The sequence below is a fragment of the Nothoprocta perdicaria genome, unplaced genomic scaffold, assembly GCF_003342845.1.
Source record: "Nothoprocta perdicaria isolate Ctin4 unplaced genomic scaffold, notPer1 scaffold_146, whole genome shotgun sequence".
NCBI classification, from domain to species: domain Eukaryota; kingdom Metazoa; phylum Chordata; class Aves; order Tinamiformes; family Tinamidae; genus Nothoprocta; species Nothoprocta perdicaria.
The window spans coordinates 1,813,279-1,835,790 of NW_020454605.1; the positions used below are offsets into that span (position 1 = coordinate 1,813,279).

At 40.1% G+C, this 22,512-nt stretch overlaps 1 protein-coding gene across 1 annotated transcript in view; it reads left to right on the forward strand.

The window, feature by feature from the left end:
- GUCY2F (guanylate cyclase 2F, retinal) overlaps positions 1-20,227 on the forward strand; it is a 38,898-nt gene extending 18,671 nt beyond the window's left edge. The window contains 9 exon segments of the mRNA XM_026034540.1: positions 118-267; positions 2,880-3,028; positions 4,585-4,748; positions 4,995-5,187; positions 5,333-5,507; positions 11,331-11,429; positions 13,093-13,187; positions 14,052-14,137; positions 20,143-20,227. Coding sequence (XP_025890325.1) covers positions 118-267; positions 2,880-3,028; positions 4,585-4,748; positions 4,995-5,187; positions 5,333-5,507; positions 11,331-11,429; positions 13,093-13,187; positions 14,052-14,137; positions 20,143-20,227 — 1,196 coding nt within the window.
- Positions 20,228-22,512: the final 2,285 nt, after the last annotated feature.

Genomic DNA, 22,512 nt, shown 5'->3' on the forward strand with positions numbered 1-22,512 from the left:
AGTGAAGCATGTTTTAGCATTTATTCAAATGTCTGAAATGAAGAACTAAGAGGATCTTTATAAGTAGCAGTAGTTTGAGCCCAAGTGGAAGTAGTGCTATGCTCGTAAATGTTTTAGAATTGCTCTGGACAGCTCCTGAGTTACTGAGGGATCCAGACATGCGCAGAAAAGGCACATTCAAAGGAGACATCTACAGCTTTGCAATTATCCTGCAAGAAGTGGTTATTCGAGGTCCACCATACTGCACGTCCGATCTCACAGCCGAAGGTAGGAAACTTTTAGCTCATTTGAAAAGCTTTACACATGATGTTCAAGTCAGGTCTACTCCTGGGGTGAAATAATAGTATGAAAGTGAGGTACCCAACACTTGACCTTTCTCTGTGAGAAAAAGCTGTTTTCATCAAAACTTCAGTAATGAACATACTGAACAGTAAAGTTCAGTTCTGATCTCAGTCTCTGTGATTCAATCATTGCTGTCAATGGGATTTCAATTCTGCATCCCTTATGCCTCATTAGGTGCTGTGAGTTCCAGCTCATTTGCATCTCTTCTGCTTCTTCAGAGCTTGCTGCAGTGCATGCAGACTTGCCCTGAAATTTTGACCATTTATCTCAGTGTGGGTTTTATCTCACTGATGGCAGAATTTCCCACAGCTTGGAAATTTATTTACTTCCTGTTCATCAACCCTTATTTGTATGATATGACATGGGTAAGTTTTGGGGCTAGATTCTGGACTGCTAGTAAAGTAAGATGGGTCTTTAGGGTACAAGCAAAGTGGTGTCTCTATTCATTATTTGCTAATTGTTATTTTTTCATTAATTACTTTGCCATTTACAGAAGTTAACCCTCCTCTGCACAGATCAAAGTGGTAAATCATAACTCTGGTGACTTATGCAGCAGGTGGCTTGTATCTGAAACAGCAAATAGATAAACTGCTCAGGAAAAGCTTGTGGTGCAACTCTTGTGAGGTCAAACCATACTGTGAATGAACAGGAAAACCACACACGCTGCAGTCAGGGCAAACACTTAATGAGTAAGGAGAGGGAGAGAAAAATAAAAGAGCCAGTTTCAACGAATTCTCATTCATGTTTCAAACTGGGCAGTTCCTGGCTGCTGTTGGCCATTCAATGTTTGCTGGTCCATCACCTGCAGCCATTGGACTCTGACCCTGCTGCTCTAACAACAGGATAACAATGATGATTATGATGTAGCCAGCTCTGTAATTTGGACCTGGACCAGCACGCATCCAGTGTTTTGGCAGATGTCCTCCCACCTGGTCCCTYCGGAGAACCTCCAGCAGATGTTAAGTGCAGTGTGCTCTGGTTTCCTGACCTGATTAAAGTGATGAAATTTCTACTCATTGCTTCCTAATCCTCAAAGTTTTCACTTGTGGTGTGAACTTTAAAACTSTCTAAGGAAGGCATTTGCCCTTGGCTGCTTTGGGAAATATTTGGTCCAAGTTCTTTGTGTAATCCATTTGGTGGAAACTGGTAGGATGGGCCAAGGAGAGCTTTAAAGTAAACTGTCTGCACTGAAAACCTTCGGGTACTCAGAATAACAGCTGTTATGCAGGCTTTGTGGTAGAAAATGGCCATAAAGTTACTACTCTGTACTGCACAGGAAAAAAAACTTTGAAAAGAGACAATTTTATATTTGAGCAAAAAGCTACCTTTTTACCTTTTTTTTTCCCTCAGTGGCAGATTTGGCTCCTCAACCTTCTCTGCTCTCTGAARGTAACTCTTCTCAGTCAAAACTGCAGTGATTCAGACTTAAAGGCACACCCCACTACTTCCTTGAAAACATMCCCAAAGTTTCATGCTCTAATATAAAACAAGCTCCTACAGAGAGTAACCTTAGCMTAGCTAAGGAAGTGGCAACCTGTAACTTGGGACATGAAATGAAGTGCCAGGGCAGGGAAGATGGAAATTGCATGAGGAGCTATGGCAAAAAAAGTCTCCTCCAGGATATATTTTACAAGAAATACTTAAACTAAAGTCAGTGTTCAAGTCAGAATACTGCATTTTCAGCAGAAGACACTTTGGTTGGTCAACAGCTCCAGGTAAGGAGAGAGAAGCTGCCATGGATTTGCAGGTGCTGGAAATTGGGCTGGTCCTCAAGTCTCTTTAGCCTTCTCCTCTGCTAGGCAGTCACTGTCCTGACCTTTTAGTATGGTAAATTTCAGCCTGTCATGGACTCATGTGTTGGGATCAGACCTCACAGTCCCCCATCCATGATTCAGCTGTTGATGAAACCCTCAGCTCTTTTGCCAGAGGTCTGTTTTCCCAAGAAACTGAAGATACAAGGGCTAACTTCTCAGTTCTCTGGGCCTGCCCAATTCTTTATTAGTTTGCCTTCACTCCCCGGGCAAAGAGTCACTTCCCAGACATTGTTTTGAATCTGTGTGTCCTCCCTCTTAAAATATTTTCCACTGTTTCCATTCCTGCAGCCTCCTACATAGCGGTTCCCATTTTACAAAGAAGGGTCAGTGGCCGATATCCTTCCTGTCTGGGCAAACCCTTAACCTTCTCCTCTCTTAGAGGACCACACATCCTCATACAGAGAAGCAGAGGCGATTTTATTAATCTGCAATCTCACATAWCCGTCTATCACACAAGTTTGCTCCAGCCTGCTCACAACTTTGCTTTCTAGGGAGAGGAAGGCAAATTGCTGTCTCTTTCTTAACTCTTTTGAGTCTCTTGGCAGACAAAACTGTTGCACTGGGGGAAAGGAGAACCTGTCCAAGTTCATCAGAGAGAGATGCAAAAAAGTAGTCCATAATGACCAAGGGCATGAGCAAGGAAGAGGTGAAAAAGTCCATGTCTTTTACCCTCAGTGAGGGCCCCATTTCTCAGTATGTTGTGCATTCTTCTTTTTGTCACAGAAATTATAAAGAAAGTGAAGAGGCCCCCTCCCCTGTGCCGGCCAAGCATAGCCCCTGAGACGGCCCCCATGGAGTGTATCCAAGTGATGAAGCAATGCTGGGGTGAAGCCCCTGAGCGACGGCCCAGYTTTGAGGAGATATTTCACAAGGTCAGTGAACAGATCAGCAGATGTGATGCTGTGTTCCCACCTGGCAGTCAAATGTTAAGGGTAGTCTTAATAAGTGGTTGGAGATGGAGTCTCAGAGTTCTAGTTTTCCCCCTGTTGTTGGCTCATTTTGCAGTCTATGATATCTAGATACCTGTCTTCTTTGGCCAGCTCTAGTCTGTCTTACGCTCTGTGCTGAATTTTTGGACTTTAGTGGCAATGTACCTGTCCCAAAGAGATCATGAAGATCAAAAAGCTGAAAACTATGATCGTGCCTCCCGGGCAAAATATTCTTTGATCTTTTAACATCTGTCAGAAAGACCTTCTTCTTAGTCACATTGTCAAAGAGATTTGCAAAATCCAAAACTGACAGCAAACTGAATGAGATTATTATTCCTTGATGCAAGGGAATGGCTGCTAGACTAGGACTCTTCAGCCTAGAAATGAGGTAGCTGAGGACAGATATGAAAAAACAATTTGAAGTCACAAGTGCTATAGAGAAGGTGATTAGGGAACAACAGTTTATCATTTCTCATAATAGAGGAACTAGGGACATCAAATTAAATGAGCAAAATGAGTCAGAAGAAACAGAGGGAGATATTTCCTCACATGGTGCATATGTAAATTGCAGAACTTGTTTGCCACAGGATGTTTCCAAGTGTTTAAAAGGCAATTAGACAAATTAATGAAAGGAAAATTCACCAAGGACTGTTAAACACAAGATGCAACATTTGGCTTAGGAAGCCTTTGAACTGCAAATTGTTGGAGACTGGGAGCATATCCAAGGGAAATATGACTGTACATGAGCTCCGTTTGAACATCTTCCCTAGACATCTGTTAATGGCCACTCTCATGGAGAGGAACTGGCAAAATAAACCCTCAGTCTGATCCAGGAATGCTGTTTCTATGTTCTTAAAATGTCAAACTAGAAAATCCAGTTCTGCCCTTCGATTCAATTCAACTATAATTAATTTTACATCCACTCAACTCCTTTGTTGAGTCTAAGGCCGCATCTGAAGCCACAGTTTGTCTAAATGGCCCAGATTCAGCTAAAGAAGAGAGATCATAAGACAACAGGGATTCTGGGATGAGGTAGGTAGCAGTACAAATATATGCCTGCACACCAACGTGGCTTTAAGACCAGTAAGACAAAAGCAGGTTGCAAGTATTGTCTATGCCCTGCCCTGGTGTTTACTGATCTAAATGCAAATGGCCTCTGGTCATAAATAATGAAGTTATCATGAGTTAAAAGAGGGTGCAAACTAGCAGCATGCTAACACTTCCTAACAGCGCACACAGGTGATGTCATCCTATGGGAGATGAGGAGGTGATATTTAGCTTAACATTCAATGTAGGTCATAGTGGACTTCCACAACCAATGATGCAAATTCACACTCTAGGATGCCTGTTTATCTATTGTTTGAAGTTTTACCCTTGACAAAGGAAATTTTTAGTAGTCTCCCTTTAAAATTAGTCTTTGTTTTTTGTTCCTTTCCAAATCCATAGTACTGCAATTGTTTAATGATTTGAGGAAATAACCCTCCATTTTGGTTTTCCAGTTCAAAACCATTAACAAAGGCAAAAAGACCAATATCATTGACTCAATGCTCAGAATGCTTGAGCAATACTCAAGCAACCTGGAAGATTTAATCAGAGAGCGGACTGAAGAGCTAGAGATTGAAAAACAGAAGACAGAAAAACTCCTGTCCCAAATGCTTCCCCCGTAAGTACTGGTACTTTAGATGGTAAAAAACCTTGTGTCACTATATAGCCAGATTGGAGACCAGATCTCCAGTTTTTAGCAAGTACTTTCCAATCAAAGCAAGGAACTTACTTTCTTTAACAATTCTTTGAGTCCTGTAAACCCTTCTCTTCACTGGAAGATCTTTTGGGCATAGTTAGAGGATAGTGTTTGAGACCCAAGAACCCTTGTCATGTTGTCCTCACATTCCTCACTTTGCCGTTTCAGATCTGTGGCTGAAGCCCTCAAGACTGGTGGCACTGTGGAGCCAGAGTATTTTGATCAGGTCACCATCTACTTCAGTGACATTGTTGGCTTCACAACCATCTCCGCCCTCAGTGAACCCATTGAAGTGGTTGATCTCCTGAATGACCTTTACACTCTATTTGATGCTGTTCTTGGCAACCACGATGTTTACAAGGTGAGAAGCACCTAGGCATGGGGATCGAATCATCTCTGAGTCAAACACACATGGAGTTCTATTTTGCTGCTCTTTCCAGTATTTTTCTTTTTTTTCTTTTTCTTTTTTAAYGCTTTTTTTGTAATAATGTCGTGGTGTTTGCCAGGTGGAAACAATTGGTGATGCCTACATGGTTGCCTCTGGGCTCCCAAAACGAAATGGAAACAAACATGCTGCTGAAATAGCTAACATGTCTCTGGACATTCTCAGCTCAGTAGGAAGCTTCAAGATGAGGCACATGCCTGACATTCCCATCAGGATACGGATAGGGCTGCACACAGGTAAGCAGCACCACTCATCCATGCTTGAACATCAACAAACTTCTTCACAAATGTATTTCCAGCTTCAAAGGCTTTCTCCCCACTAAACCCAAAACAAGCACCCTTCAGTGATGTTTAAAATCCTCTATAGAAACAAGGGTACTAGAATGGAAGCATAAACTCCAAACACAAAAATAGCTTCATATCATTAGCAGGGGGAAAGCGCCTATTCTGTCACAGTCAGAAGCTACATCAGAAGCACTAGTCCTAAGGGTTAAGTTGAAAGGATAATTCTTTGATTTGTCATAACAGGTTCATGAAGGTGATATGGAGACAGTGATGTAAATATATTTTGAAATAGAAAATCATAGAAAAATATTCACACAAAGTGAGACAATGAAGAGGTTTTTTACAGATAGGACATAACTGGAAGAATACATGCTACAACTGTAAAAACAACAACAACAAAAATAACCTTATGTATGTTATAAAGCAAGTAAACTTTTCCTAAACCAGAAATCAGAAGTCATTCAATGAACAACAGAGTGGCAGGTGTAAAAGGAAGAGGAAATTCTTTTTTATGCAAAGTATAATTAAACTCCAAAGCAGGGAACAAAACAGTAAGCAGTCAGAAGTCATCATATAACTGAGTGTGTGACTGGGAATTTATGTGGAGGAAGAGACATCTGCTGTTATCATAGAGTCAATATTTTTGAGAGAAATACAAACTTTCATAATTTTAGATCACAGTCACACACTAAGTTCATGAAGGGAGAATGCAGGGAAGAAGGGGCCATGCTCTCCTCATTGGTGGCCAGTGACAGGACAAGGGGTAATGGGCGTAAGTTGAAACACAGGAAGTTCCATCTCCAGGTGAGGAAGAACTTCTTTGCTGTGAGGGTGACAGAGCAGTGGAACAGGCTGCCTGGGAGGTTGTGGAGTCTCCTTCTCTGGAGGTCTTCGAAACCCACCTGGATGCCACTCTCTGCCACATGCTCTAGGTGTGCCTGCTGGAGCAGGAAAGTTGGACTAGATGATCTCTAGAGGTCCCTTCCAACCTCAGACATTCTGTAATATGTTTTTCCCAGCCATTCATTACCAGACTTCTTGCATCTTCCTCTAAAGGGGCCATTGCTGGCCAATAATTAATCAAGAAGAACAATTAAGAATATCCATAAGTCTGATACACTGTTACAGCTTTTATTTTATTTGTTTATTTTTTCTTCCATGGACTTACCACATATGGTCAGATTTATCACTTCAGATACGCTAGAGGCAAAGTCAGTCTCCTAACCAGTGTTAGCTACAGGGAAAGAAAAGTAGAGAAAAGCTAGTGTCTCAGCCAGAAAGACCCAAGAATAGAGCTGTGACTTCAGCAGGGCTAAAATCAATACTCTTATCTCCTAGATCATATGATTTCTTAGTTAGGAATTTTGAAAAGTAACATTCCTACTGTTTTCTTTGCAATTTGGAGGTCTCAACTGATGCTTGACAGAAGTGTGAAGCTTAAAGGAGTGATTGTAGGAGCACTGTGAGTTTCATGCACTGGTAGCAATCAGACCAGGATAAGGCTGCCATTCATCTTACCCAGAGCAGGAGTCTCCAGAGCACCAGGCATACATTTTCAACATACAAAGAGAAGGATTTGGTGTGCAACATCTACTGCTGCAGTTTTGGGCTCTACAATATAAGAGGAATGTAGAAGTTCTAGAGAGGGTCTGGCATAGAGCAACAAAAACAACTAAGGAACGGGAGCGTCTATCTTATGAGGAAAGACTAAGCAAGCTGGGCCTGTTTAACCTGGAGAAGAGAAGACTGAGAGAGGATCTTATTGATATGTACAAATACCTGATGGGAGAATGTAAAGAGGATAAAGAGGATGGGGCCAGACTCTTCTCATTGGTGGCCAGTGACAGGACAAGGGGTAATGGGTACAAATTGAAATGCAGGAAGTTCCATCTTCATATGAAGAAGAACTTCTTTATCTTGACAGTGACAGAACCCTGGAACAGGCTGCCCAGAGAAGTTGTGGAGATCTTCCAAACCTGCCTGAGTGCGACCCTGTGCCCCCTGCTCTAGGTGTCCCCACTTGAGCAGGAGGGTTGGACTAAATGATCTCTAGAGGTCCCTTCCAACGTCAACCATTCTGTGATTCTGCTTGCTGATAGCGATTTTGCAACACCTTCCACGCATCCAGCCAGAAATTTGTTCCTATGTGATTTGCAGGGGATTAGTTATGTTTTTTCTTTTTATGAACTCTGGGTGTCTGGAAAGCACTTTTGCTGTTGGGCAGGGAGTGCAAGAAAGAGGGGAAGCTGTTGGTGGTTTCTTTTTAAAGATCCAGAAGACATATCTTGTTTTGCACTGGTCTGGCAACACTTCTTCTGTCATGGGAGCAGGAAGAAATACATGTTTTAAGGCAAACCTGCTTTCTAAACAAGTGCACCAAAAACAGAGTTTGATTAATCCTGAACCCCAGTGCTCCTGGGAAAAGAAACCTGGAGAGGGAATCACCAGCATCATGGAGAAACACATGGTGAGAGGAGGTCTTGGCTAACATTTTCATCAGCTTGGAAAGACATAGAATGGCTGTGAACCATCATTTTTTGTGGTTCCACTGCCTTCTGGGAGCCAGTGCTGAAGAAAATCTTGTGATCATCTTCCTGAACTCTCAGGAAATGCCCCTGTGATGTGGAATGTTCAATCTTCATCTCTCCTGGGCTGTGCCATTTACTTCCACCCCAACACAGAGCTGAGACCTTCTGCTGGCCAGAGCTTATGGCCCACTTGTGCGAATGCATGGGTAAGACCAGGGTAACGAGCAGGTCAGTTGTCTGTTTCCCCGTTTTTTTTTTTTTGTTTGTTTTAAATGGATTCTTGGCTCTCATTTCTTGGCTTGACTATTGGCCCGGAGAAGCTCAGCTGACTCAGCTCCTTCCATGCCGGGCTGGAGCAGGACAGGGAGAGGACAAGATTTTCTGCGGAGGCTTAGTTGGCCCGACTTATCAGTCAGGACCTCTGGCAGGATGCCTCATGCTTCGGTCGCGCTTATTAACCTTCTTGGCATCACCAATAACTCTTGCAGAGGTTTCTCCATCATGGCTCGTTGACTGACCCCTTCAACTTCTGGCCAGAAGATCTTTGAAAATAAACTGGAGAACTCGTGCAATTAAACAATGAGGCCAAACATTCTCATTGCAGAGTCTCTGGTTTCCTCTGAAAAAAAAATGGTACTGTGGGAGATTCATCACTGGAGTTTTTTTGTTAGTTCTTGTAAAGGCTGTCTAGACAAGGGGGAACACACACAGACAACACGGGCAAGTGACTTAGCTCTCTGGCACATCCAATGAAGAGCAATCCTTTGGTTGTCCTTAGGCTTTTATAGGCTGCTTTTGACCTGAAGAGTAGCTTTCTGCAACTGAAAGACAAGTTAGGAAGCGATGCTCTAGGAAAATGTAAGGATGCTTTTCTGAGGATGGGAGCTTCAGGGAAATTATTTTGTGATGGACTTGACTGATGAGAAAACTCAGATTTAGGTTTCCATGTGGAGGTGTTTGTAGTAGTGTTAGGGACATGTGATCCCTATGCAGTCAGTAGAGACCTGGCAGACGGAGTAAGCAGACCCTGGAGAGCCATTTCAGTTGCAAGGACCTTCTTTAAGTCGAGCTGAATAACTCTTATGACTCAATTTGCACTGACCTGGTCTCTACTGGCTACAGTGGGAGCTCAGCTACCTGAATTTATGCTTCCTAAAATAGACTAAATTCCCTGTGTGGTGATGGATAATTTCTTTTAACAAGAACTATTTATTTATGTCTTTACGGCATACAGCCCAGAAGGAGCTGTGATTCTTACTGAAGTTATTGAGTGCTTGAGTCATGTTATTATAACAGAATAAAACAACCTTTCCTATATGAATCAATACCCTTGCAGAGAAAGCTCTTGCTGAACTATGCATTAAAAGACCTCCAATTAGATCTTTTGTTTATGCATATGTCACACATTAATGATCAGTTAGGTAAGCCTTAGGTCCTTGACCTAAGAGTATCAACAATGCCTTTAGGGTTGTGCTATAAAGGTGCCTCTGGACTGCGAAAATTAGACATTGTAAAAACTTCCTTTAATGGTTATTTCCTCTTYTGAAGAACTTGAACGAAAAGAGTGTATTAAGAAGGTGAGAATGAAGTTAAAAGGCACTTGGCCTTGCAGTGATTTAATCGAAATTGTACACTGTGTTAGTAGCAGTGTTCCCCACATGCTATGTTCAGATCACATAAACTGTTTAAGTCCTTACAATGCTTCAGGTATTAGCATGGTAGTTTTTTCCCTAAGCTTTAAGCAAGTGATGGCTCAACAGACAAGAGTTAAAACTGCTTTTAACTATAGTTTCCATCCTCTATAAATTGGGTTGAACTAGTGCTACTTTGGCTTTCCAGAAATAGCTTTTCAAGCATTACAGAAAAAGGAGCTCTTTCAAAGTTCTTCATGTTTTTCAGCTTTGCAAGAATSGTGCATTTCCAAGTGATTTTTATTCAAATGAATAAAGGGGTTAGATTTAGAACTTAAATTCATGTGTTTATGTATGAGCCTTAATAGAGCTTCATTAACTTTAAGATACATCTGAAAATTCTGTGAAGATTCAATTCTGTGAGCAAGGTTAGAAATCATAGTAAAATTATTGCTTGGTTACATTGTCATCAATACCCAGTGGCAAATGCGTAACTCATCACTTCTAAATTAGGKTATAATTATTAAAAAACAATAATATACACCATCTTGTATATTCAAATATCTCTTCTTATCTACTTTCAAATACTCTTGAAGATTTACTACATTCACATCTCCTATAATCATTCATGGGAAAAGATTTCCTTGAGATCAGTTTCATGATTCTCTGGGAAAATATTTAGTAAAACTGAAGAGCTGCTACAGAGCCCCAAAAGATCTAGGACATAAAGCATTCAGTGGAAAACACAAAGAGGTCTGTCTTTTCTCTTCAGGAAGCCCCACCTCTCCTTACATTTCTGAAAACAATCTATTTTATCTTTTTTTTTTCTTTTTGCCTTATTTTGCAAGATGGAGTTTTTAATATGTACACGATGAAATTTAGCATCTCATCCTTCAGAACACAGTCCAAACATTYATTGATCCAAATGCCCTAGATGACAGCTGTTTGTGCTGTTTGGCTGTCACACGTTAAATTTGAGCCGTGTGTGTACGTGTTCRTTGAATCCTGAATGCATACCTCTCCCCAAGAACTTGGCACAAGTTCTTCAGGAGCTACTTTGGGAGGGAGTGGATCTTGATTAAAGAATGAGAGGAATGAGAAATTAACAGTATTTGGCCAGAAAGGTAAGATTGTGAAGCCTTCCTTTCCAAGGAGGGGATACAGGGTGGTACAGAGTGCTCAGCATCTTTTGACATCCAGTGTTGACCCTAAACCCATGTTCACTGGGACATGAGGCATGTCACAGGATATGAAATTCAGTATTCTAGGTGCAAAAGGAGGTCAGAGGCGGCTGATTAAGATGATATTTCAAAAGTGCTTGAGCTTCTGATGACTGTGAATGAATTTCTCCCAGATGAGAAAGTCTCTGGTACATAAGCTACCACAATCTCTCCTTGTCTGTTAGGCATAACAAACAACTCTCTGCACTCTAGAGCAAGGTTAGTCTTTACGGTGACTGCAACAAGCACAAAAGTAAGGAATTTTTTAAAGATCCTTCTTTTGCATTCCAAAGTAGTTTTTGAATATCAGAGGAGAGGATGAGATTTGCCTATCAGTSAACTCTTCGATTTGCACAGTGCTGTTGTTTGGGTTATACAGATGGTGTCTCCTTCCAGGGCCTTGTGTGGCAGGTGTGGTAGGCCTCACCATGCCACGATACTGCCTCTTCGGAGACACGGTGAACACGGCATCTCGGATGGAGTCCACAGGCCTGCGTAAGTATCTGTGACAGCACGWGGGAGAAGGTTATCAACAAACCTCTCCAGAAAGGTGAAGAGCTTTGTCTTTAGTTACAGTCATTGCAATGGAAAGAGCAGCAGTGAAAGGGTTTTTCKCCCAAGCCCAGTCTTTGAGACAAGGAGATCATTCCATTTTACTTCTCTTTTTCATGCAGTATCTCAAACAAATATTTGGCCTGATCCTAAGATGCAAATGGACTGACTCAATGTGATTCACACTGTGCATGCCAACCACAACCTCCTGATTTGGATCCYGTTAATCACAATTAAATCTTGAATATGTCTTTGATGTTCAAGGCTYCAGTACCAGGAGATTTCTAAAGGCATTATGCCTCATATTTTAACACTTGCTCATTTCCAGCCTTCTGCTTGACATTTTTAACAACTCTAAGAAATGGGCCAATATGTCTAGTTCACAAGTCACATGAAATCTGCACTATTTAAAGTTCAAATCTTGACAACTTGTCAGGCCAGAAATATGTTGTAGTGTAGACCACACTGATATTTTTATCAATCTGTCATATAACTCTCACATTTTTAGTTCCAGTGACTTCAGTTAGATACATTAGATTAACAATTAGGCTAATCATTAATCAAAAAATATTGTCTTTCTTGTAATTATAGCTGATATTTTAGAAGGCATWTATTGAGTTTAGAAAACTATAGAAAGGAGTAAATGCTTTGATGGTGGCTTCCTAATGGCAGGGCAAATGCTTAAAGATTCTTAAGATTTAGATCTCTGGAAATTTGAAGTCCCACTGAAACTGGAAATATCAGGAGTATTGCAGATACAAAACCATCCTTTCATGTTAATAGAAACATAAATGTATACGGATATATAGATGTATATAGGTGTAACATATAGATAAATGTTAATAGATATATAAAATATTAATAGATATATATAAAAATATTAATAGATATATAAATGAATCCAACAATAGAAAGATTGTAGGTTATTGTCTCAGGAAATGTATCTCAAAACTGCATGGTCTTCCTCTGCACATTTGAACTACTTTCCTCTTTCTCATAATTTTTAAAACATATTTGGTTCATCACAGAACCTACAAGAGGAAAGAAAACCAAAGTGTGATAAATCTCTAAGATCTATATACACAAGCACATTCTCATTATATCCSTATGCAATTTCTCCCTCTTTCCTGTTTGTCTCAACACCTGCTTTTCATATGGCTCTTCATGGGAAGCCAGTCTGGATCATGATATTTGGAAGCCTGAAGCAGGACTTTCACTAGATGCTTCTCTTTTCTTCCTCACAGCTTTGTTAAGCTGTGGCAATAGATATTAAAAATGACATCCTTGATTTCAGCCAGCAATGTTGYTCAAACTTCACTGTCTTTCTTAAGACTGGACTTCCCATGCTCAGAACATTATTTGCCATCCTGCATAAAGTCCCCAGTGCAACTTCTTTCTTCTCTTATGCTTTTTACAGCTTTTTAAAGATTTATRTGGGAGTATCCAATCAAACAGAGCCATACTCTTCATAGAGGAGCACCACATAGCTACAGAGCTACACTCCTGCATGCCTGTGGGCAGTTATCTCCTTACCAGTATGAGGCAGTGGGGAATTTGCTGYATGTGTACAGTATAATAACCCATCTGTTTTGCTTTCCACTCTCAGCTTACAGAATTCATGTCAGCCAAAATACGGTGGATACACTTCGGGCTCTAAACGAAGGCTATGAAATCATACCTAGGGGAAAAACAGAACTGAAGGTAAGAGGGTCAGGGCTGTGGGAAGTGTTTCATAGGGAGCTTTCATGCTTCAGGAATTTTAATATTAAGCTCTTGTTTGGCCTTTGTCCACCACTTTTTCATCTAGTCCTTCCCAAATTGTCCCAATTATTATCTGAATATATGAAGTAATTCTTGAAGCATCATGGAAAAAAAACATAGGATCAAACAGCCAGTTGCAGGTGCTGGCTCTAACAATTTATTCCCAGGATAGGAATAGAAAAAAAAAGTTTTGAAAAGTTTCATAAAGAAAAAAGGTCTTTAACAAGCCACCTTTATCTGAAACTCACTGTTGTGAGAAGCTCCTAAGGGAATGGGTAAATGAAAAGAAAAAAATATGTCTTTTCCTGGGTGATTTTTTCTTTCCTGGTCATTGTTTCTGAAGTGTTTTCTAGAAGACTTTTTTGAATCTTGGATCACAGATATAAGCACATCTTGGAGCTCTGTCAAGGAAGTTTTCAYTGAAGTCCTGCTTCTCATGAAAAGTTGTTACTGCTTTGACATTTAACTGTGATGACTAGTGGGAAATCCCACCAGGAGGAAGTCCCTTGGGAAGGACTCTCAGCTAGGTTAAATTAACAGCATCTACTGATGCATTAAGTCATCCCAGCTGAAATTCATAGTTCTGACCATTACTGCCCTGCAGACAGAGCTCTGCATGAGATTGATTTAGGACAATGAAACTTAAATCATCCCTGAAACATTCTAAAGAAGATGCCAAAATTTTCAGCCTTACTCTTTCTTGGGATGTATAAGAAATCCCCAGAAATCCAATGATGAAGTTACAAGATCTAGCAGAGAGTGGTCAACAAAGTGCTTTTATCTGAACTTTTTCTTTCATTTTAGGGTAAAGGAGTAGAAGATACATACTGGCTAGTTGGGAAAAAAGGTTTTCTGAAGCCCTTACCTAAACCTCCTGAGATAAAGCCAGGGTAAGTGTGTCTTCATTCTTGGTTCAAAATATTCATTAAAACCTCACTGTTGTATTTCACAGGTTGAATTGCTATCTTTCTATGCTATTTATGTGAAAATCCACATATTTCACAAATTTTTCTAAGATGACTTATGTTTCTTCAGACATAGTACTGGAATTTGGAAGTGGTACAGTTGTGTCATCTTCTGTCTCTAAATACAGTTCCCAAGAAGTATTATAGAAACTGCTTCCACCCCATAGTTCCTTGGAGATGGAAGTTCTCTCCTGAATCCCCTTCCTACTCTGTGTGAATGTGGGAGGCACTTTTTTATTATCATCTGGATGATACTCAGATTTTTCTCTCCTTTCATTGAGCTCCTCCAGGGAGCACCAACTTCATTCACTGTACAAACCTGCATTTTCTCTGTAGTGTTGTTATCTGAACAGAAGGAGAAAGAGATTCTGTGTTTTACCTGTAGCATAGCTATATAAGTCAAGATTAATAATATTGCATGCATGTGAGCAAGGTTTGCACACAGACACAAATCCATTAAGTCATTTTGTAGCTTTGCAATGTCTGGCTTTGCAAATTGAATATCCCTTGATGTATCCCTTCAGCTGTCATATGCTGTATGCCAACAAAGGAGAGGCTGAAGCCAGGACATAAAACACAAGAGTGGGATTTGTTTTGTGAGTAAGGTGTATATATAAACCCTTATTAAAGCTAGTGAAACTTGATTCCCTGTATAATTAGCAAACAAATACCTTCTTGTACGGTGTGATTAGACTGGCCAACTTAGACCTCTACATAAGAGATGAATCACTCTTAAGATCTGTTTCATCGATTGTAAATAGAACCTACAGTGACCATCTATGAGATAAATGTCTGACAGCAAAGAGGGTCTGTTTTATTACCTTTCCTTTGCCTTTCTGAGTAATCTAACTTTTGCCTTGTTTCCTCTCATTAAAAAATGAAGGAATTTACCACCATTTGCAGATAATAGTTTACTATAGAAGACAGTTGAATATGTTCAGGAGCCCCCATAGATTTGGTGGAGTTACCTGAATATAACAGTATTTGGGGCAGCAATTTTCAAGGTATTGAAGTGTCAATCAGAGTGGAAGACAGAAGGCGTCTGGAAGATAATTATGAAAGACACGTTGCATCTTTTAGGCTTGGAGGCATTTATGTTTGATGGAAAAGAGCTATTATTGAGTAATGTGTGTTGATGTCAGTGATGTATTTGTCAAGGGAGAAAAAGGAACTTTGAAGAGCTTTGCCAGAGTAACACGGTGAATTGTGTAAACTCAAAAAAACACCCACACTGCTACCTTGAAAGTAGGCCCATTTCACTTGGGTTTAACCCTTAACAGTTGCATTTTGGGTCGTTTTGACTGTTGATGTTTCTTCTACAGTCATATAAAAGCTGAGGTCCCTGGTAATATCTTCTTCACATTAATTATATTTACACAGGACAGAGTTGTTCTTCGCTTTGGATTGTAGTGAGAGAAAATGCTTGTGCTGGATTCCTATACACCCTAACCAAGAACAGGGGTTGCTGAGTGTCATTGTGTAGCTCCAGAAGAGTCCATAAGTAATATTGCAGAGATGGATGTGACCTTCTATCCTCGTCCTAGGGCCTTGTTTGTTTTTTTGCAGTATTTCTGTCCCCACAGATCCTCACACATTGGTTGAATGAATGAATGAAGTAGTGACTCAAAAAAATCAAACACCTTTATGAGATCAAATCTGTCCCAGTGAAAGACTCAAAATGAAAATGAGACTTTGTGGAAGTTAAATGGGGAAAAAATAAGTAATTGCACTTTCCAGCAAAACAAATATTTGGAGAATCATTTGTGCACTGATCTACAATATTATTGGGCTGGTATGAGATAGGCATCCTGTTTTTTCAGACTTTTCTTGCTGGTTCAATTTTATGCCAGCTCATGAGAGTCTGAAAATTGTTCCTCTATTATGACCATATTTTTGGCAAATATAGTAGTCTCAATCCTTTGCCTGATAGTCCGTGAGAATTTCCTCATCTACAGACTTTTGAGGTGGGGAAGGCGATTCTGGAGGAATTTCTATTCATTTCTTTCATTTTGTTCTGAAGCAATTCATCTCATGTTTTACTTAGCTCTTTATAGGATTTAGTGTGGGATCTGTGTGAGACCTCATATGTAGATTTCACTACCTCATTCTTCTTGACTCACTGAAGCTATTAGTCCTCCTCTGAGAGGTCTTCTGGAGATTTTCAGCCCATAGTTTGACTTCATATCCAAACTCTTGACTTAGACTATGACAGGGAATTACTCTCATTAAGTATTACGCAGCAAAGAAAAGGAATTTGATTTAATGAAGGAAGTTTTAACTCCTGTGATAGGACRTCCCCCTTACCTAAATGAGACCACTTAAGGACTGTTTTTAACATAATTTTTCTCAACCCCTCTGCGAGGCATTTTGCTTGAACATTTTCTCGTTTGCTCTGAGGAGTTGTGAGGACTTATTGCTCACAAAAGTCTGGATGCCCACACAGCTGGATGATGACATTTCCTATGCTYTGAAGGGCTTCTTTCACTTGCCTCCGTGAGATTTCCTTCCATGACAGTCTAAGTACCACATAAGAGAAAGTAACTAAGCTACCTGGCTTCCCAGTTTCCCATCTGTCGGACAGATTGCCAGAACAGATAAAATGGCATTTGTTTCAGCATCAGTGGCAGAGTCTGTGTCTTCCYTCACAAGTTGGGCAGCCTGACATCAACAGATGAGCAACCATAGTGGTTCTGCTGCGAGATGGTACTTGGTACTCATGTTTTAGATGGGAGGTTCAGGTCACCTCTACATCATATAAAATAGAGAAGGGTGTTCARTGGGCTCCATAGTCCTTTCCTTGCTTCAAGACAAGATACTACACCTTCCCTGACAGATATCTCTTTCATAATGCAAATTAATTATCCCCCTTGCCTGTAGCTTGTTAGTATTTGTAATGCTGCATCTCAGGATCCTGTGGATTGTGGCTCCATCTACACCCATAGAAAACAAAGAAAAAGACTCTTCCCCAATARTCTCTTTTTGCTGTACCACAAAAAACAGTGGTAAATTAGCCTGCGTGTAGAGAAGATGTGGATGTAAGGAAAGAACCTAAGGAAGAACATTTTTAGTGTGAGGGTGATGGAGCACTTGCACAGAGCAGTTGGGCAGTCTCCATCTTTGTTGATATTTAAAAAACAGACAGATAGGATCTTGGGCAACCTGTTCCATGTGTCCCTTGTTAAGCAGGGGATTGTTGGACCAGATGATCTGAAAATGCCCCTTCCAACCTAAGCTGTTCTGTGAAAATAAGGAAGGATGATGAGATTAAGGAGAAGGGCCTGCTGGTCAGCTGAGTAACAGCCTACCTGCAGTCTAGATTGTTGTCGCAATAGTCTGATAGCTTTGAAGGAAGACTGAAATTTCTGTAAAGATATAGCAGGAGACTAAATTTAGGGTTGGAGAACAGCCATAGTATAGCCAATGGAATAAAAAATAATAATAATAAAAAAAAATTATAAAAGAGCCTAGGTCATGTTCATTTCATGTTTTAGATATACGACTGACCTAGCTTTCTGAAATCTGTGATCCAGGTTCTGAAAAAAATAGCTTTAACACTACTTAACACAGTGCTTTCCAGCAGCAGGAACCTATCTCTATCCCTATCTAACTATCTCTGTCCCTAGAGATAGTTAGTTATATTTACTATCTTTACCTTTCTAACACTATTTTAAATAAACTACGTAAAGTCACCTGGAAGAAAAAAAAAAAACATTAAACAAAGAAAAATATGGACCAAAAGTCTGCTCAAAGGACTTCTAACCATGAGCTCATTGGTCAGGAAAGAACATATGAAAGTTTTGGACGGTTATCATCAAGTCCYGATCATTGCTCTTGTAGAAACCGTGTAGTAATTTTTTAGTCCAGAAAACCCCCAATCTACCACCACCAGAAATGGTTAAGCACAGAATAAAGTGAGAAATCACTGAAAATGGGGATTCAGCCAAGGATAGAAACGTGTTTTTCTGGCCACCGCTTCCTCCTGTACTTGAGTTTCAATCTTGGAGAAAGCACCAAGATTCTTGTTTTGATATGAAATAGGCAAAAAACAGTGAAGGATACTTAAAGAAGTCATCTCCCAGCAGCAGAGGAGAAACATCCTGTTGCAAGCCTGGAGAAAGACATGTAGTAAGACAACATGTTTTCTTATTCTGCCCACCACAAAMCAGGATGATTACTGTTTCTGTGTGGAGGCACCAGGCAGGATGAGAGAAAATCAATGAAGAATCTCTACTGTTGCTGCTTGTGTACCTTTCTGGAGCATATTTGAAAGGATTTCTACTCATTCCCCCTTTTAAWGTTTCTCAGTTGATACATTTTTTGAATAAGAAATAAAGAGTTTGTAGAGCAAGCAACACTGGAAAACTTTTGCTGTCCTTGTTTGACTGAAATTCTACAATATCATCATAACATTTCACAAATAAACTTTATATAACAAGCGAGAAGAGTTATTTGGAGAAATCAAAGCATATTCTGCCTCACAGTCTTGATCACTCAGTGTCGACAGATGTTTTTTTGTTTCGCAATCAATGCTTTCTTTTCAAATGATATCTGAAGCCCTAACATAACAGTGCAAAGAAGAAATAAATGTTTTCTGGTCAGGGCTACAGCACAGTGAGAAAGAGAAAGARGAATATTATCTGAAATCTGGTAATTCTGAGGAAAAGAAGGATAAAGAAGCTAATGATTCATCTCCTTTTGAACAGGGCGCTCTGTCTTGGAATGTGATAGCTACAGTTGATATATTTAAACATGATCTTTCTGAGGAAGCTGAGGCTTTGAGAAGACTGACTAGAATATTAGATTAGAAAAATATTGCCTATACTAAGAAATCTTAAATGCAGTGTTCAAAAGGAAACCTAGTCAGCCAGTGACAGTTTAGAAGACATGTAAATAGCCTTTTTCTCTGTGGATATTTCTGTAGCGATAGGCAAGGGTGGTTCTGAAATAATATTTTGCATCTTTATGTGTTTGTGGATCATATTCTTTCAGGTATGGCCTCAGGCATTGTTAAAAAGTGCCCAGATATGCCCAGTAGTTTCTCCAAGATCACCCAAGCAAGTTGGAAGGTGAAGTGAGGTGAAAGTCACTTTAAGGAAGTAAAATATGAGACACAATAAAATAAAAATAAATATAAAATAGAAGATGCACGGAGCCAGAGGTGCTGTCTTAACTATGTTGAAGAGAAAGCTTTGGGTTGAGCAGGCAATGGAGGGACTTCTGGCCAGGATGGAGCAAACTGTGGAGCTGAGATATCATGGGCTGCCCAGGAAGCCTGTGCTTCAGAATAGAGCACACATTGCACCAGCATTAGGCTTAGGTGAGGGAGAAAAGAGGTACAGAGGAGGACAGAGAGGAAAAAAAAAAAAAAAAAGTCTGTGCTATTATCATAATACACCTTCACATCATGTTCAGGAAAAGAAAGATGAATTCCTTGAACTCCAATGGGTCGCTCCTGTAGGATAGGCAACGAGATAGGGACTGAACTAACTAAAAGCTAGAGCTTTACAGCACTTTGGCTCTGCTATTTGTTTTGATGAATTATGGGAAGAATCAGAAGATCAGGCCATCTAACACCTATCTAGTTTTAGTTTCTCAGGGAAGAAAATCTCATCCTGGGATAAGTAACTAAGATGTTTTAAGAGCCCACTGGATGTGTCTGGCTTTGTAAATTACAAAAAGTATCTATCTCAGAGCAGGCACCTCATTTTAAGACAATTAAAATTAAAAAAGATAACCTCATCCTTTTGCAATAAGTGGAGGTGAAGTGGTATAAGGTGGGAGTAAATAAAATCTGAGCCAGGCCCAGAGTTTTTTTCCCTTTTTAGCACCAGAGATCATTTACATGTCGCTTGGTCTCCATGACTGTCTGTTCTTTACTGTAGATGACACTGAACTGGTTCTTTTTCTAATGGCCTACGTGTTCACTACAGGTGTAGAGCTCATGGGTTACCCGCAGAAGAAATTGCAGAGTTCAAAAGGAGGAAAGCTGAAAAACTCCTTCAAAAAAAGGCCTAGATCTGAGGTAGTAGCTGTAGGACAGTCCCATTGTAGCTCTGCTGTTTAGTGTCTGCTTATGTGTGTTATTTGTCTGCACTTTGCTGGTTTTAGTGCCACATGTCTCTTTCTTATGCTCTTTTTAATATATATATATATATATATATCTTTTAAGTTCCTCATAGTAGTAACCTTGCTGGGAGATTTCCCTGCAGATAAATTTATGACCTATAGCCATGCTCACCTCTGGTATTACTGTGTTTACCTTCAATGGCAATGTATACTGTGCCGGAAGGAGTCCAATCTATGGTAAACACAGAGATATATCTGAAATTTGAGCCTGGAAAAATCCAAGTTGCCTGTTGTTGTTATCTTTTAATGCCTATTTCCTGCCTTACATAATTTCATATCTCATGGCATGCAACAGGATGCAGCTCTGTTATTCAGATATAATCTGAATATTCAGATTCTGTATATTCAGAATCTGTAATTCAGATATATATCTACTGATATAAGAAATATACGTGGGTTTAGGATGGTCTAGCTGGAAGTCAAAATGTGACACATAATAATATGAACTGGACAGAGAAAGTGGAGGTTGYTGGCCCATTTTGATGGCTCAGCAGTAGGTGAAGCTCTGTGTTTTTGGAGCTTCCCTTCAGACACTTTTGTGTCTGAAGCAGCACTGGACAACTGAATTGCTCCTCCAGCTTCAGTCCCCAGAGATGCCTGATAAATTATCAACGTAAGTCTTGCATTTCCACACATACATATCCATATATGCACATGGAGGACATAATGCATCATGAGAATGCTCTATGGTTGCTTATCACAGAAATCACAGAATGGTTAAGGTTGGAAGGGACCTCTCGAGATTATGTCCCTGCTCCAGCAGGGACACCTAGAGCATGGGGCACAGGGTGACATCCAGGCTTTTCTTTCCAATACCTCCAAAGGCAGCTGTAATGTTTTTACTCAGTGCCTATAGTTAAATTTTCATTTAATAAAAAGGGGAAGACCTGGGAAAAAAAAGCTCTAAGTGTCCGATTACAGGCTTGTTATGATCGTCTATGAAATGGTCTATCAAGGTGATAGATTTCATTAAAGCCTGAGGCTCTGTCCGTTTTTCTCACACAGATAAAACCTTGTGGAACACTTTGAGCCGTGTTACTCTTTCCTAGCCATGACTTTTAAAGATGCAGGAAGTGTTATTAGGCCATTTTCCCTACCATACGAGATTTGAAAAGTTTTGTCAGAGGCCTTCCCTGCTCTAAGAACTGGACAAAAGTTTCATATGAAGCGATTAAAATATGGAGTATATTGTGGAGAGCCCTGTGCAAGCACTACCATATGTTAAATAGTAGCTTCAAGTCACAGAAAGACCACTGTGCTGATCTTCATCTTACGAGCACAAGCTTCCAAGGCCAGAGGCAAAGAGGAGTTCTCACTGGGATTAGCTCTGGTTGATGGAAACTGCAAATCTACTAATAAAAAAGCATTTACAATATGTATCACCTGCAGACATGAACTTTGCACTGGAGCAAAGCTGTTTAGCAATTCACTATAGAGAAATCTAGCTATAGAGATTAGCTTACTTGGCTCAAATCATGGGAAACAGAAAAATCAACGCAGCATTTACACCTAGAGCTTTTCAGCTAGTCCTGAGTCAATCCTTCCTGTAAGCACAAGGCTTTCAATCTRGAAAACTGCTTTTAATAGCCTCTTATTCCCATATGCCTACTTCATGTTTAGTGGTGTGAAATGAGTCACATTCCTAAGCAGGACATCCTAAGTGATGGAGTCCTGTCCCCCTGTTACTATATATTATGATCCCTTTCAGTAGGTGATAACATGATATCTCAAAACAACAAAGATTTCTYGTTGGTGCGGGAGAGAAGATGGAGGAGGTTCTGATCAACATGATCCCCCAAGAAATACTGCACAAGCTGGACATCATAACCCACTGAACCTTCTGCAGCTGGGTTGAAACTCAGTCCTCAAAGGTGAAAGMAAGCAAGCCAAAATCATTACAATTTACTCTTTCTCATTCAAAACCACTGCAGTAGAATACTCAGGGATAATCTAAGATGATTTTGCCTGCATGAGCTCTCCAGAGAATAAAACCAGAATTGCAGAACCCAATCATTCACTTCTATTGTTTTTTTTTTTTTTTTCCATCACACTCTTCCCCCTTTCTTCTACTCCACATTACCTCTGCATCACCTATCTCTTTTATCTCCGTAAGCAGGAACATGTCCCAGCTTCACACTGGGAGGCATATCTTCTTTGTCTAACAGAAAGWCCCC